General features: G+C 37.6%; 1 protein-coding gene across 1 annotated transcript in view; it reads right to left on the bottom strand.

Moving 5' to 3' along the window:
• Positions 1 to 12,303, bottom strand: part of LOC148426779 (leucine--tRNA ligase, mitochondrial-like) — a 33,522-nt gene extending 21,219 nt beyond the window's left edge. Inside the window, 7 exon segments of the mRNA XM_088411656.1 lie at positions 2,397 to 2,540; positions 2,841 to 2,930; positions 3,022 to 3,082; positions 3,145 to 3,236; positions 8,060 to 8,191; positions 8,895 to 9,132; positions 12,184 to 12,303. Coding sequence (XP_088267782.1) covers positions 2,397 to 2,540; positions 2,841 to 2,930; positions 3,022 to 3,082; positions 3,145 to 3,236; positions 8,060 to 8,191; positions 8,895 to 9,128 — 753 coding nt within the window. The 5' untranslated portion in view covers positions 9,129 to 9,132; positions 12,184 to 12,303.
• Between the last annotated feature and the right edge of the window lie 5,090 nt (positions 12,304 to 17,393).

Consider the following 17,393-nt stretch of genomic DNA (forward strand, 5'->3'; position numbering starts at 1 on the left):
AGTGTGATAACATCTCGATTTTGTACTCAGTGTGATATGTGATTAAAGCTGCTACCTGCAGGAAATATAAAATAATCACAAAAGCATACCTTCTGCTATTTATTGAAAATGCTTTTGTTTTGTTTTCCTTACAATGTTTGCCTAATTGCTAGTAAAAAAATAAATAAATAAATACGATTTGCTGTGCTTTGAATGAGAGGTGTGAATTATGACAAAAAAAACAAAAAACAAAAAAAACCATTATGTATATTTAAGGATACAAAGGAATGGTATGGATTTATGTGTAATAAATAATGACAGCAGTGTTACTTGAGTACAACTGTGATAAATGGTTGGAGTACATGAAGGTAATCAATCAGCAAATATATATTTGGCTGATTGGTTTTGGCCAATGTTGAAGGGCCATAATAAGCCGATTAATTGGTCGGGAGGGCCCTAATGCCTGTCATTACAATATAAGTTGCTGGCATACAGTAGAAACGCAATGGACAAAGAATGGACCATTTTCCTACAAATTAAGTAAAACACTAATAATAATGAAGTTGAATAATGAATAATAATGAGTGGTCATTCCCAAAATGAATTGCGGTCGACAGTGCATGACGAGCAAGATGTGTGTGATTATGAAACATTTTGAAATTTCACATTTTGCGTCAAAATAATCAATCTTGGTAATGATTGTTGTCATCTGAAATCATCTCGGAAAAAAACATTAGTTACAAGACACACTTCAGCATGAGGTAGAGCGCAGCATAAATATAATCTGAAATGAATGTCTTGCAGACATCATGAGCAGGCAAGTGGGGGGAAATGAGCACTGAGGAAATCACGGGCGCGTTTGGCATGCTCCATTTTGCCAAAGCCCTCCTGCCTCTCCATCTGTCTCTCTCACTTCTGTTTTTTTCACACCTTCTTCTTCCTTCCTTTCTTTCCACTTCTCCATTCGTCAGTGAAAATTACAAATGAGCGAACACATTGTCACAGTAGGCTGCCCCCACCTCCACTCATACCTCTGACATGGACCAGCATGAGCAACTTCAGTGTTGTCGCTAACAACCATTCAAGGTTTGAATAAGGAAATGATTGCTTTGATGGGACACGTTAACGGACAAATGGCTTTTACAAGGCCTTGGATGAATACATGTTCTTTACACTTAGATGAGAGAACTGTGTGTACGGACTGCACCGTCACATTGACTGGTCACCATACCACCTTCATCAAAAGTGTGAAACACACATTGCCTGTCACTCACGGCTTATTGCTGGCACTGGTGGGTGCCAAGTCATTTGTGCAGTTTTTTTGTTTTGTTTTTTTGGACAGTCTGGAGTGACAACTATATTCTCATGAACAAAACTGCATTGCAAAGATGTAAACATTGTAATTATCTCAAGACTGATTCCGACCATAATCACCATTTTTTCACTGTGAAAAAGGGTTAACTCGAACTTATTTAATGGATTCATACTTTTTTTACTATGCTGTAAAAAACACTGGACATGAGCTAAATTCCTAACAGCAAATGTATATTTTTTCAAGGAGGCCGATAACCCCTATTTTGAGCCAGTATTATAACAGTATAATGGAAAGTATTCACATAAGGGCATCAAAATACCAAATTTTTCAGACTATAAGGCGCGACTTTTTCCTCATGTTTTGAATCCTATGGCTGATAGTTCAGGGCGGCTTATCTGTGTATGTTTTTTGTTGTTGTCTTTTTTGCTAGCCACCAGCAAGCAAATTTGTGTAATAACTGTTTTTAGACTGTATGTCTGGTGAACAACTTAAAACACACAAAGTTGATTTATTTATTTATTTTTAAATTCATTTTTGACATTTGCTTTAAAAAAAAAAGTAAAACGTTCAGGGAGTCCTCTGAACAACAAACATCCCAGGGTCATTAGCATGTCTTAATAGGTTATATTAAAACTTAAACAATAACCTCCTATAGCTTACTACAGTAAATCGACTTCTCTCGCTGAACCTTTATATCTATTGATGATTTTTTTCCCCTTTGGTTAAGCTGTCCAAAATAACTGAAATGTGAAAATTTAGCTTAGCTTTATTTTTCAAGTAATTTCCAACAAAAACAAAATGTGTAGTCTCTAATGCTCCGACAGTGAGAATCTCTTAGAAAAGTATGTAAACTGAAGTAAAGTAAACTGAAAATTGACATTAATAGGTTGCTGAAGTCAACACAGTTTTACATTTATTTATTATTGTCCATCAGATATTTTTTTTAAACTGTTGCAAATGTTCATCAAAATGTCAAATGTGGGCACAGATAATCACCCGAGCAGGTAATAAGTCTATCCCTAATTTTAACAACCCTGATTGCTCATGGCCAATCACTGTGACTTTACCCGAAAGATCCACGCGCAGAATTCACTAACTGTACCTTGCCGTAGTGTGTGGTCTTGATGAACCACTGTGTAAGGAACTTCTGCTCCACCAGAGTGCCAGACCTCCAAGAGCGACCATTTTCATCCACCTGCTCATCAGCCAGTACTGTTTGATCAACGGGGTCCCAGTTCACCACTCCCTGAATAGTGCATGTGCACACGCACGTACACGCACACACACACCCGCACGCACGCACACGCACACACACACGTTGTTCACGAAGAATGAAAGCAGTGATTAGGAAGGCGCTTCAGTTGAAAGAAACACAGCGCAGGCTTTATTTAAAGGTTGTCACACTTCATTACACATTATCAAAGGCTTTCTACAGAAGACCTATAAAATCATCTACTGTATGTCATTGTGAAAGCCTGACTAAAGCAATCATAATCCTTCCAAAAGAAACTTAGAGTACAGACTTTGATGGAAAGTCTCGTCCTACCTCTTTCTGATAAGCCAGCCCAGCTTTGAAGAGTTTAATAAAAAGATACTGTGTCCACTTGTAGTAGTCAGGAAGGCAAGTAGTCACCTCCTGTCAAGGAAAAATGGTGGTCAGGTCAGCAATGAGGGTAAGGGAAAAATACGTGTTGACTGTTGTGCAGGTCGCGATCCTACATACAGACCCGATCCCAGTTAAAGCAAAGGCCAAGGCTGTCCAACTGCTCACGCATTGACTTGATGTTCCTGTGGAAAGGCAAGCGAGTCAGAGGGTTTAAGCTGTTGAAGCCCAAACAAGCCTTTGGTACCTTTTAGTCCAATCTTCTGGATCAAGATGCCTCTCAATAGCAGCATTCTCCGCTGGAAGGCCAAAAGCATCCCAGCCCATTGGATTCAATACCTGGAGACAAAGCAAAAACGCCAAATTGTATATTCATAGCACTGAGCAGAAAGTCTCCAACAGCATTACAGTAAAGCAAGCTGCCAAACGTACTGAGAAGGCCAGCCCACTTCAAAATAAACTTCACCATACTAAATAATGTATGGACACAAACACCTTGATCTACTTTTATTTTAGAGTTGGTCCAGAATTCGTGTCGCAACAACAATTGACTTTTTTTTCTGCACAAACCTTTGCACCAGGAGTGTGTCGCAAGTCACGACTCTCAATATAAACAATACAACATTGCTCTTACAGCATCATTCAATCGACAATTGAGGGCAAAAAAAAAAAAAAGATAATTAGGCTGCTATTTTATTGTATTGCATTTTATTCCCAGCGTTAAGCACAGCGTCTAGCATAAATTACCCGGTAGCCAGCAGGGCTCGAGTGCTCTATATAGGCATTTAATTTATATCTTGTTATCTTAAGCACTTGTCCCTCCACACACCTTAAGGACAATTTGGAGTGCCCAATATAACTACCTTGAATGTTTTTGGAGAAAACTGAAGCACCTGCAGAAAGCCCGTACAGGCACGGGGAAAACATACAAACTCCACACAGGAGGATGGAAGCCAGAAGCAAAGATATGCCCATTGCACGATCATGGATGTGCTAACCAGTTTTCCAGTGTCATTTTGTGACAAAATTTTATGTGGGGAGATGTCTAAAACCTCACAGTTTATATTTAACCCAATAGAATGTTGATCAGCAAAAAATGATAAAAGTTGCTCATTCATAGTAGAAATACGTTATTTGATCCTCTGTGTTTATTTTATTTCCACCAAGCCCCCATTTTGTTCTCATTTTTTTCAGAATAACATAAAACTCCAAATTTGCAGCACAACATGCAAAATAGAAAATTCTATGATTATTTTCAAGCGATATTTTGGTTTTCCAGTACTAAAGGGGAATTGTAAAATATTGCCGGATAGGACAAGGACTGTTTGTAAACACTGCAAAAAAAATATGTCACTAACACAAGCTGCATGCATTTCGTTAAACCTTTTATGTTGCATTTGGACACTTGATTGTTCTTTTCCTTGTAAGATGTTTAATAAAAAGAAAACTTTGTAAAAACTGGAAATTTTCTGTTCAGCATTATTTTATACTACAAATTTTGCAAGCATCTTGTCTCATTCTCGTGGACGAATAATAGTCGTGAGATTCCTCATATTGTGGGATTTGTGTCTTGTCCCATCCTTATTATTATGGCCAATATTTTTGTATATACCCGTTACACAGTATTAGGCCCTTTCACACATGTATTGTAGTTAATTATTTTCCTTTTCGTACAAAAAACATTGTCAATTGGGCATTATTTGCTCACTTTACAGAACAGCAAACAAAGTTTTATTTGGAATTTCCATAAAAAATAAAAATTCTGTTTACAAGAGAGAACAACATTACTACAGTAAGTACAGCGCAGTTCAAAGCATAAAACAGTGCCAATTCCAAAAAAAAAAAAAAAAAAAAAAAAAAAAGAACTCACAGAAATCACTCGGCTGGATGGATGGATGTGTGAAGAGCTTTGGTGCTTATGCCAGTAAGCACCCAAGCTTTCATGCATGTTTGATTTTGTTAAGTCACATAGTAGTAGATCTCGGCGGATTCCATATTATAATAAGCAGTCCCTTGATGATCTCCACTCCATCACCAAGTGCAATGTGCAGTGAGGTGCAACCATGCAACCCGGAATAGAAGCTTGGGATATGAGAGCTTAAAATATCCAGCCATTCATTGAATTCATGCACATTGATGCACATTTCATGCTAACATTTGGATCATTTTTGCATGTGGTACTACTGTCCCACAACTAGACCCCAATTTATTTCTCCTTTAGCACCCCTGGGGTCGTTTTCTGCTCACTGAGAGCCGCATGAGATGAAAGCACAGCAGTGGAAGGCAGGAGTAAAGAGAAGCAGAACGTCATGGAGTCGAGGACCGGAGAGGATCACTGCGCAGACTTTTAACAGGTCTGATGTTTCACAAGAGTTGGTATCCTTGGTAACTGCATTGGCCTCTTTTTTTAAAGCCAAGTACTAGATGGCATTAGGCTAAGAGAGCTAAGTACTATGGCCCAGGGTGGCTGCTCAGGGGAAGGCATGCCTATTGATTCAGACGTGAGCAAAAGACAGCCAGTGCAAATCAGCGCAAAAAAATTGCTCCTCATTACTTTTGCGCTGCTACTGTTGTTTATTCAGTGTTGAACACTGTTAACATGAAAGCGTTGTCTGCTCCAATGGAGAGGGTGCCCGAATTAGATCAAGGGTCGAAGAGATTCGTAGTGCAAAAGAATCTTTTCACTATTAATGCCTTGAGTGGCACTTATTCCTATGTGTGCTAAATTCAAGAAAACTTGTCCCACTTTTCACAGGTGCATTGCTAATCCACCATCATGGAGACACAGCATGAGTGACAAGAAGCCCGGGAAAGATGGACTGGGAGAAAAGTTGAAGTTGATTTAAAGGTAAAATCTGTTGACTGGAACATGAAGCAAGATGATGCTAGTCTGAAAATAAATAAATAAATAAATCACTCTAACTTATGTTGCACAATGTTTTTTTATTTTTACGTTTTTAACTATGCATTAGGTTGTGTGTAAAAAAGTGGCATCAAGTCAATTCTTTCTGTAAGTTCTTGCAATTCTCATGAAAGCATTGACTGTAATTAGTACAATTTATTTCATATTGATTAACCATGAAGACCCAGGGAAAGATTGTTCAGTTAATTCACTTAAAATCCATTAAATGAACAGTTACGGTCAAAGATGTGGCTTTTTTTTTTGATTTGCTAAAATTTGAAATAATCTTGTATATAAAATAATTGGTTAAAGGGTAATCAACTCAAACATATTTTTTTACTGTAGCCCCACTAATTTACGCACCTTATTCTAATTACCGGTAATTGTATTTGTGAATATGAAATATGAAGCAAAGGCCACCGGTTTTTAATTTTTCACCAAGGCAGCCATTTTGTCTTGTTGTCAACTGAAGATGACATCAGAGTTGCTCGGAGCTCAATCACAGCTCAGCTTCCAAATGTCACATGGCCAAACTCACTTATGTTGCGCAAAAACAGGTGAGCTGTGAAACTGGTTGTTTCCTGAGCACCAAGCAATTGTGATGTCATTTGCAGTCGCCATTAAGTGGCAAAATGGCCGCCCTGTGAGAGCAATGAAAACGAGTAAAGTGTGCTGCTTAATTCATATTTCATAAACACAATATTAATCAGAATGTTTTTTGTCTATTTGTGAGACCACATAGAATTTCTTGTTTCAAAAATAATTTTGGGATTGATTTTCTCTTTGAAGGGGTTCTAAACTTTAGCTCTTTTCAGCAGTAAAATGGTTTTTGTCTATTTTTGTCTGATTCATGTAATAATTATTCTTCAGATTAATTAATAACATTCAAAAAAAAATTATAAATGTGTATATATATATATATATATATATATATATATATATATATATATATATATATATATATATATATATATATATATATATATATATATGTATATATAGTCGATGCACAGCATGCACAGGAACAGCTGCCCACAAGTTGGAAATGTCAACAGTGCATGATTAATTAACTGAGGGTAGACAGTGTGAATGTAGAATTGTGTGCAGGGGGTAGTTTGCCATTCATGAGAAACTGCTTTCTTATATTGAGTCTGTCCAGAGTTTTAATTTATTTTTTTAAAGAGATGACAAGACGTAATCCAAAATCCACCAGGGAAAGACGTCCAAGGGGCTTTTGCACCATGAGAGTCACACAAGAGGATGTGGGGGTTGTGTGGCGGACTGAACGGAAGTTATCATCAAGGTGTCTGGGGTTGCAGTGACTTTCATCAATGCCTCCACTTTAGTGGATGCAAACAGGAGTACGGTCATCGACTGCTGTGCTGAATTGAAGTCAATAACTCAGCAGGGTGCACGAGATCACCAAGAGTATGGATTTTACTTTTACCTTCACTACAGCATAATAGGCCTTACTGCGAAGATCAACCAAGCTGACATATGAGCACAGGTTTTAGTCAGAAACATAAAGCTCTTTAGAAAACAAAAAAACGTCAATAACACAATTAGAAAATGCACACGACCTAATAATCAATTCCCTTAATTCAAATCAGAACAAAGTTAACTATTTGATAGAGCTCTTAGTAGTAGAGTGACAAAGTTGACAAAGATGAACTTTTTTTTGTGACTAAAGATACCACAAACAATTTCAAAACTCAATTGAAAAAATGTAAAAACCTATCAAGAAGGAAAGTACAAACAAACAACAGAGATAATGTGATTGCATAAGTATGAACATTTCTTATAATTGGGGATGTGATTTCAGAATACACCTTTCACATTTAAACTCATGTTAAATGGTATCAGCAAACGCCAGCCACCATTTAAAGTGTCCTTTTAATAAAACCAACGGACATCTTTTCCTGGCATTTTTGTAATCACAATTTACAGTAGCTGCAGATATTATAAACCTTTCCAAATACCAGTCAACATTAGCAAAAAACCCTAAAGAGCTCGGTTAGAAAGTGGAAAAAATGTCAAAAGTCTATTAGGGCCTGCCTAATTTTACTTTGCCTTAATAAGGGCCACTTTAAACAATGGCAAGTGTACCACTCTTGACAGCTTTTGGATGTCGTGTTTAAATTTGAGCAAAAATAGAAAATGTCAAATAGGAGAAACAAAATATTATTTCTTTTACCCGCTAAAAGCACCGTTTTCATTGTTTACATGATCAAAATGGAAACAACAAGAACAGCTCACAAACCTGATAACCTCTCATTCTTTGAAAATGGCCAATGACGTCGCTGATGGTGTAAACTCGTACATGGCCCATGTGCAGTCGCCCAGAAGGGTATGGGAACATGGAGAGAACATAGAACTTTTCCCGGTTCTGATCCTGGAATGAAAAAGGCAGTCAGGCACGAATATTGTAGGAAGATGAGAATATATTAAATAATATTATATTAAAATAAATTTTGTCTTGTAAATCTTATACAGTCTAATACAATATGAGTGTGGCTTTTGAAAGCATTTCCTTTCAAAGGGGGCTGCATTAACATGTGGAGGTGGGGAAAAAAAAACAACCATAACTCATCACATGCACAAAAAGAGCAATGACTTGGGTATTTCTGTTTGAAGCTCCAACGCGCTCTGATTGTCGTGTCAGAACAGAGTCGGAGCCGTAGCGGCATTGAATGGATGGTTTACTCTCACAACACCGTTACCGTAGCAACCGAGCAAATGCCAGATACATCAAGCTATACGTGATTACAGGAAACCTGAGCCATGAATTTTTCAATAAATTAATTATGAGCAGAGCTGTCACGAGCGCACTTCATCACTTTCCCTACCACTATCAGATATTAGGATATATAATCAGCCAGCGACTACGAGTAATGGCGGGGCATCATTTGGGTGGATGACTAATTATTGCTTCATCTAGTCATTTAAGGAAAATCATTTAGAACCTTAAAATGTACAATATACGGGAGATTATGAGGGCCCCCCCCCGGTCTTGTATAACAGTGGCAACTACAAATTGCCCTTTTTTTTTTTTTAACTATACAGTTAAGAACATATTTTACAATGTATGCATATACCTTCTTCAGTGAGTCCTTGCGCCACTGCGCCATGATCCGTGGGTGCCACCATTGTTCCACTCTGCATCGAGTCTCCGTCTGATAGTTCTTCTCCCACACTCCGTTCTCACTGAACAGTGTGCGGATGGTTGGAGATAGCTGGCGGTGGACAAGGCTAAGGAAAGCAGTCCCGGTTTGACCAGACTGGACATCATTTCGAGGAAACAAAAGTACCCATCTCCTTAAAATCTTCATGATTCTGTTAAAGAATATAAACACAGATGGTGTGAATTGGTAGAATTGATGGTGGGTGAGAACTGCTGACTTGGACTTAAGACATTAACAGAAACTTTGTGTTTTGGCTTGCACCACCACCACTGTACTCCAAAAGTTTGAAGTTGTTTTAATTCCCTATTAAATAATATAATACTCAAATGAAACCTGACTTGGAAACAAATCCTTGTCATTTGTTTTCAGGAGGCGATCATTATCAAAGTCCACATTTAATATTTAGTCTAACATGATCAATTCAATGGGAAGCTTTCCACTTGTATGCACATGAAGCACTTTTGCGCATCATCAAGAACAGAATGCCTGACAGTGTGGCAGTCTGGGTAATTTCACAGTCCATATATTTTCAGCTTCATCCTCTCTGAATCTGAGATATTTTAGCTGCATTTAGGTAATGTAAACATAGAGACAGTTAATTTTCTGTGATCTAATAATTTATTGACATTTTAAAAACATTTCGTCCCTCATGATACGAACTGATTATTAATGTGTTGAATCAAAATGAAACATTTACAATCATTTGCTTTTATTTTGGAAAAAATAATGTTCAACATATTCAGCTATTTTCTGATATGTTATTGACCAAACCGGTAACCAAATCATTAAAAAAATTAAGCATTTTCTTCACTGTCTGTTTGAAACAAGTCCCAATTTGAACAAAGAAATGAAAATCAAAATGTGTTTTTTAACATCTAATTCATCGATTAATTTAAAATAACCTACAAATTAATCAACTATGAAAATGTGACCCTCTGGCAAAAGGGTCCGCATAGTTTAGTATAGGATAGTTTTGTATAGAGAACAAATATAAACCAGGTGGAGCAATATATCGATTTTGAGATTCCTCCAAAAATACCCTCTTTAAGGTCTCAATTTTTATTTACCAGCAGAAAAAAGGTTCAAACAGTAATCAGTATATGAAAATAAGGGATTAGTAGACGATGCACGTTGTTGCTAGTGTTTTTATCCAACTAGCTCTAGCATATCCCAGTTAAGATGTATCCAAATAAGATAGAGATCCTCGCCTCAAATGTCATTTCACAAATGCCTTGCATGCAATGTCATGTGAATAATGTCATTTTGATCACTTCTCAATGTACCCATTTCATGAACATTTTTAGTGAGGACATTGGCAAGTATGTCAGTGACAAATTAACTGTATAGGGCAGCTCCCCAAAGAGATAGTCTTTTCAATTATTTGGAAGTAGTTTTGTTTCACAAAGGGAGGGGCAACCAGTTTAGGGTGTACCCCGCCTACAGCCTGAAGACAACTGGAAAAGGCTCTAACACACCCGTGTCCCAAGGCTCCAACACACCTGGTTAAGATGATTGATTTATTGATGGATGGATGGATGGATGGATGGATGGATGGATGGATGGATGGATGGATGGATGGATGGATGGATGGATGGATGGATGGATGGCAAAAATGTTTCAATAATTGTCGTTTTCTTCTTAGTTTTAAATTAAAAGGGTGGTGGTCATGGTGGTATTTAAAAAAATATGAAAAGGAAAACGCTGTCATGTCAAAGCCAAAAAGTAAGCAAAGATTCATTGTTAGGACAGATACTATGTGTGACCTAAGAATTTTACTAGGATTAACTTTAATTATAATGGTATAGAAATGATGTTGTTAAATTTGTGACCGTGGCAGGAGAGGATTTTTGTTAGACAATGTCATGTGCTGCACTGCTACAAATTTCGAAATTATTGAGAGGTGTAATTTGGTAGCTTGGTTTAAAGGTTAGTACTGTATGTGGTACGAGATGAAGGCTGGTTCACTTGCAAAAACATTTTTATTGTAACTTGAGGACTCATTTCCATGTTCGCTATTGTGTGTAAACCAGAATATTAACACAACACTGATGCAGTGGGATATCTAACATCAGATATTTTCCACAAGCAGACATGAGGCTGAGATGAAAATGAGAATAATGTCCATCATTGCTAATGCATAGAAGTCATGCAGGATTCTGTGAAAAGCTCCATTAGGAATACATGATTAGAGAAAGAGTGCTGATATGAAGTAGATGAAAGCATTTTGGGAAAGTAACTCTCATCATTATTACAAGTTGCAAAAAAGTCAGATTAAGAAGCAGTTTGCAGAATATAAATAGAAATTTGATTAATGCCTAAAAGATTAACAAACTAATCTTTCAGACAATTTTGCATGTCCTTGCTATCCGGCTTGTGGGAATGTGTCCTTCAAGAATCACTGCAGCATGTCAGCAGGCAAGGCTGGTTGAGAGACTAAGAAATACAGTGGAATGTGTTTCTATGGTCACCACTAGAAAAAAACATCCCCTGAAAGAAAGTGACTCCAAACCCAAATGAAATATTTAATTTTGTTGATGTTATGCCCACGTTGCATATTCCTGTTGGTTTATTCAAATTATAAAGTAATAAAATTAGAATGTATATTACGACAAGTTTGTAGGTAAGGTAACTGCCACTGGTTTCTACATGCTGTACACGTCAAGTACAACAATGACCCTTGTAAAACGAAGACATATGTATCGATGGGGGGGGGTCCGTGACGAAGTCTAGCTTTAAACGTGTAGAATTGCTTCTAAATATCAAAAACTTGGAAGTATACACAGTGTTATTAACTTCAACGAAAGCAGTAGAGTGAACGGCACGCAGAAAGCGCTGTGCAACGTATACAGATATATTGTTTTGAGCTCAGTATCCTAAGACCTACCTGTCTTGCAATATGAAAACCGCAATACAAAAATGTGTATACATCACCAATTAGCTAAGGTGTCTGATTTGACTTTGAAATAGCTCGTGTGTCCTGACACGTGCGAAAACAACCACAATAATGTACATACTAATAATTAACACCTCTCTTTCATATCAACTGTTCAGCCATTAATCGACGAATTATTGTTAGTGTTATTAATTTATTTATTTGTTTGTTTGTTTGTTTATTTTAGAGTAAATACTGCATTTTTAAATACCCGCGTCGTTCTTGCCGCTTTCAAAAGCTTCTAACCAATTGAATGAAAGAGTTATTTACCTTTTTTTATATCCGTGTCGTTGGTTGTATCATTATTAAATCATCCATTGTGCAAATATGATTTAAATGAAGCTGTCGATGACCCGTGATTACAACACACGACTGTACATGGGCGCCGCCATCTTGATTTGATAAAACTTTATTGAGACTGACAATGATGACGCATTTGGGACGCGTAATGAATACAAACAAAGTATCTTTATGTACTGTTATTTTTATTATTTTACTTTTATTCATCCTACCTCAGCAATATTAGGCTTGCAGACCAATACTAGTTAGTGAACGTGTATATTATCTGGCAAAACGCCACATAAAAAGGACTAAAGTGTTGTTGGCTGAGAGATCACCTCCACTCGCACTGCCTCTCATCACAGAGAGGAGCCAGAGGAACAAGGGAATATTTGATCTAAAATGCAGAAAGACGTAAGGAAGATGTCTCAGATAACACGAAGGAAAGCGGAGGAAGATTATCGTGGGGCATCATTGTAGCCCTGAAGTCATATTCATCAGAGGCAAGTGGGTCAGGCAGAATTTGGTGTGGATGAAGTGTAGAAGTGACTAATAATAGACGTACAGATCACCAAACCTGAGGTGCTCTCTGCTCATTTTACCATTATCTGAGTATCGGGGAACTGAATCTGCTGTTAAATAACATTTATGCTAAGCATTGGGGGAAATGATGAGTATCTTGAAAAGAAATACTGGACAAATTATTAATGGGTGAAGAGTCAATAAAAATTAAGTATCAAAAAACGAAAATAGTTAGAAGGATAATACAGCCTAAACACCATCCTTCCTGGAACCATTGAGGGATGTTTTTGTTTTTGTTACCAACCAAATTTCACAAGCTGTCTCGCTTAAGTTCCATCAAACAAAGAAGGAACACTTTGCAAGAATGATGTAATTTTTTTTTTTTTTTTATCATTACAAGGACATTAAATGGCACCCTCGCTGACTTGATTTTTACGCATAATAAATTTACGTAATGCATTAGCCTATGTCCCCTCACACATTTAAGTATCCAAGCAACGATACCATGGCAACAACACTTACATAATGGAATCAGGTCCAGGACCTGTAAATTTGTGAGCATATTTTGGTTGGCTACAAAATATGAAAAAGAAAACTGTACTACTGCGGACAGCTTTTATAGAGTATCATTTGACTGTCAAATGTATGAATGTAAGATTAGATAAGACTATTGACTACATAATAACTTTTTTTTACTTGTACAATAACCCTTGGTCAAAACGACTGCTCTCATCTGTTTTTAATCCCTACAAAAGAATTAAGACGGGGCATGAGGAAAAATGATGAAAAACAAAATGCTGGGACAGGTGGCAGCCTCATGCTGTCTGTACTGGCAAATTTGATGCCGCAAATCTTTACAGCAACAACTCACGAAAAACAAAAACAAGGCATGGAATGACTTCAGAGAAAAGTCTGATCCTATTTCAATGGTCCATCTTTGCCTCAGTGTTCCACTTATTTTCATTTTCCTCTAATGAGCAAATGCCCAAAATAACTGTATATAATTCCACAAAGTCTTTCTAGCCGATTCAGTATTTTTTTTTAAGCTTGTGTTCAAAGTGTGCATTTGTGAATTGCTATGTTGCCTTTGGGTCTCAGCAGATTGTTGGTTGTTTTTCAAACAAACCTCTTTTGAAAGGAACCAATCATCCTACTCTACCCACATCCGCCCCCCTGTTCCCTCCATGACAAAAATCGGTAATCACCCCGGCGGTTCTCTCTGCCTGGTTCTGGGGACAATTACGCTTCACGAGCAGAAAACCACAAGACAAATGACCACACAGAGCTACTGGAGCAGCAGTGCATTATGTGTAAAACTGATATCTGAATGCATTTGGGTGGGGGCTTGTTTTTACCTGTCCAAGGTGACCTTGAACAACTGCGCTCTTCCCACTGAAAGGTGGGTTGTAGGGTTGTCACACCACAGAGAAGCAATCTCAAACCATCTCAGCTCACCAAGGGCAGCGAGGAATTTCCTCACGGGTCTCTGCATTCCTCCGACTGTTGTTTTCAAAGGCTGATAAGTGTAATGCTGTTTCCTGAGTGTATTTCACATTGACAGCCTCATGTGTCCTTCACTTATCTGTTCACATGGAGGAGAGAAGTAGGGCTGGATACGTGATATGTGGGAGGCTCACATGTGTGGTTGGATGAAGATCCTAAAGCATCAGCACTATCAATCACTCTGATCTCACTTGTCTTTTGCTACAACAGACACTTGAAGTCTAGTTGTTTGTTCTCAACGACAACAGCGACAATTCCACAGCAAGCACAGCTGGTTGATTAAAATAGATTAATACGTGGATTTCCAAATAGCATTTCGTGAGGACCTGGAGGAAAAAGAAACGGTGCTTAGATATAATCAGGCACACTAACAGCATTCTATTTCATTTCAATCAACCTGTAACCTACAACCCTCGAGTCATACCCACCCAACAATGAAAAGACCTTACGTTAAAAAGACATCTTTAACCATGAATGCCTCAAATTCTTGTTCTAGTAGCCAATTTCTTATCAATTTCTTATCTTCTTTCTGGCCCGATTCCCCAACAAATGGCGGGACCCTTGTTGACCTGAAGGGTCTTGACTCGATATTACTGCTTGCTCTGACCAGGAATTAAACCCCAGTCTCCTGTAGTCAATGGTTTTAATCACTAGACTATATACCTATAAGCCGCAGCTGCAGGGCGTAAAATCCTGGTAGGCAAGGTACATTTGAAAACATCAAAAGATTACTTTTTTAAATTCAAGATTATTCTTATCAATTTTGGTAATAATACATTGCTTTCCTGCAGTTTTTTTAATAGAAATGAAAAACACTGGCTCTTCTTAAATAAGTTAAATATTCAGCAAATCTTGAGTTAAATTTTTACCTCATTGGATTAGCTTTGCACAACTTAATTTTCATTTATTTGTAGACAAAATTTGGACTGCATTAAATGGACTAAATTTTTGGCATATGTGATAGACTAAATACCGTTGACCCCAGTTTTAAAGAACGATTTTTGGATATAAAATGGACCGCATTGGATAGGTCAAAACAGTAGCCGATCTTCAATGACTATTTTTTTTTTTTTTTACTAGATTTGGACCGTGTCGGACAAGATAAAAGGAGCCCAATGATGAACGAGTATTTTTGGACCACATTTAGGCCATGTTGGATGGGATAAAATACATTCCAGTTTTCAAAAACTATTTTTGGGCTAAATTTTGGACTTCATAGGAGAAGCTGAAACACGACCTACTTTTCAACAACAATTTTTTGACTAAATTTGCACCTCATAGTTGCTGTCGGTGTCTCATTCACATTTTCAGGGGGCATCATCTGGTTTGCAGTGACCCATCACTAGATAACACACGAGGTCATTTGTAGTATGTTACAGTCTGACAGAAAATCATTCTATCAGTACCCAAGGATTTTCTTCACAAATAGCATCTTCGAAGTCTAATCAAATTATTAAATTAGGACCCAAGTGTAACAAAGCACTGGGTACTCTGGAACAGGCTCTTCTTTCCTCCTCACTGATATGCATAGCCAACAGAAGCCTGAATCTTGTTGTCAAAAAAGTAATTAAATTTTTGTACTATATTTTATTTTTTTAACCAGATCAAACACAAAGGTACAACTATATGTGATGTTCTTCACTGCAACAAGGACATCTATTGACTCAGCAAATATCAAGGATGCACTGTACCTGTACACCTATATACATACATATATATATATATATATATATATATATATATATATATATATATATACATAAACATGCAGTTTTTATGGAATGTGGAATGTGGAAGGAAGCCAATGTACCTGTGGCTCGCAGACAGGACTCCCAACCCAATCACCTAACAAATGTTGTCTTTGACTTAGAACATTTATTCAGCAATTTACGTTTTTTACCTACTTTTTCCTGCTATTAACTTTGTAAGCCACTGCCGTCTTGAATCAGAGCCTAAACGGTGACAGTGAAATATTAAGACTGTCTTTCTTTGCTGAACATACTGTATTGTTCCTCATCAGTGGACTCCACTGTTCTCTCACCTCGGGGGAGAGCACCATTTGGTTGCCGTGGTGATGAGTCCTGGCAGTGATTGGTGATATGACAGGCCCACAGGAGACAAATTGGGGTTCCACCAGACTCTGATGTGAGAGAGGAGCTGAACTTTGCGGTTATGAGGATGCACAGACCTAATTCTTGGCTTCTAATTAAGTCAGAGTCTGCGTTTCAGACTAATGGTGTCTGATCCAGCACAGAGCGGCTGCTGGCCAGCCACATGCCACAAATGCTTCCTCAGCTCAGCTTCCTGTAGAAAGAGCCACACTTTGAGTCGATGAATCTTTTATGCATTCTCCTTTGGCACAAGAGACTTTATCTTAATCCCATTTGTATTTTTGTCACCAAACCAATTTACATTTTTATAGCATAATTAATGAACAAGAAAACCATTTACATTTTTTAGTCTGTTCACAATGGCATATCTGAGATGGAGGGACTCGTGGTTAGAAAGAGTGAAATGCCTGAATGAGTGCAGAACCGGAACTAAACAAGTGCACAATTGTCTACAAGCGAAAAGGTTTGCTGTCATAATGAAAACAGAAGAATAGGACAAGTGCTTTCAGGTGCAAATTGGGGCCAAGTGTTTTATCACTTCGCTGACCATCACATCAAATCCACAAAGCCGGGGCCTCAACATCAATTGATGCTATTTAAACAGCACAAAGGCAAAAACTTGGTTCAAATGATGTTTGTTGGCTTCGTCAACTGTGAGAAAAATAATCAATCTCTTTGTTATTCCTGTTCAACGATTAAGTTCTGCCAATAGCTCATTGTCTTTTCTGATATATTTTACATAATTATTAATAGAATGCTGCCATTATTATTCATCACTGGCTTCCCTTTCCACGGAGGATGAGGGTGACATGAAAGGACAATTAGCTTATTGTTTAACGTGTTGTCCCTGTTTTGAGAAGCGCAGCATCCCAAAACAAGCGCTGAAGTATTCCTGGTTGTCTTAAAACCAAAACATTATTTCATTGCTTCTAGGATTCATTTGTAATACGTATTATGTCATTTAACCACATTGGATATCTTATACAACACACAGGCAATAGAGTGTACAACTAGCTTTGGAATAATTGATAGAATAACTGCAAAACTGTCGGTACATTATGAGAT

The sequence above is a fragment of the Hippichthys cyanospilos genome, chromosome 3 (genome assembly GCF_059441005.1).
Source record: "Hippichthys cyanospilos isolate Australia breed blue-spotted pipefish chromosome 3, RoL_Hcya_1.0, whole genome shotgun sequence".
Lineage (NCBI taxonomy): Eukaryota > Metazoa > Chordata > Actinopteri > Syngnathiformes > Syngnathidae > Hippichthys > Hippichthys cyanospilos.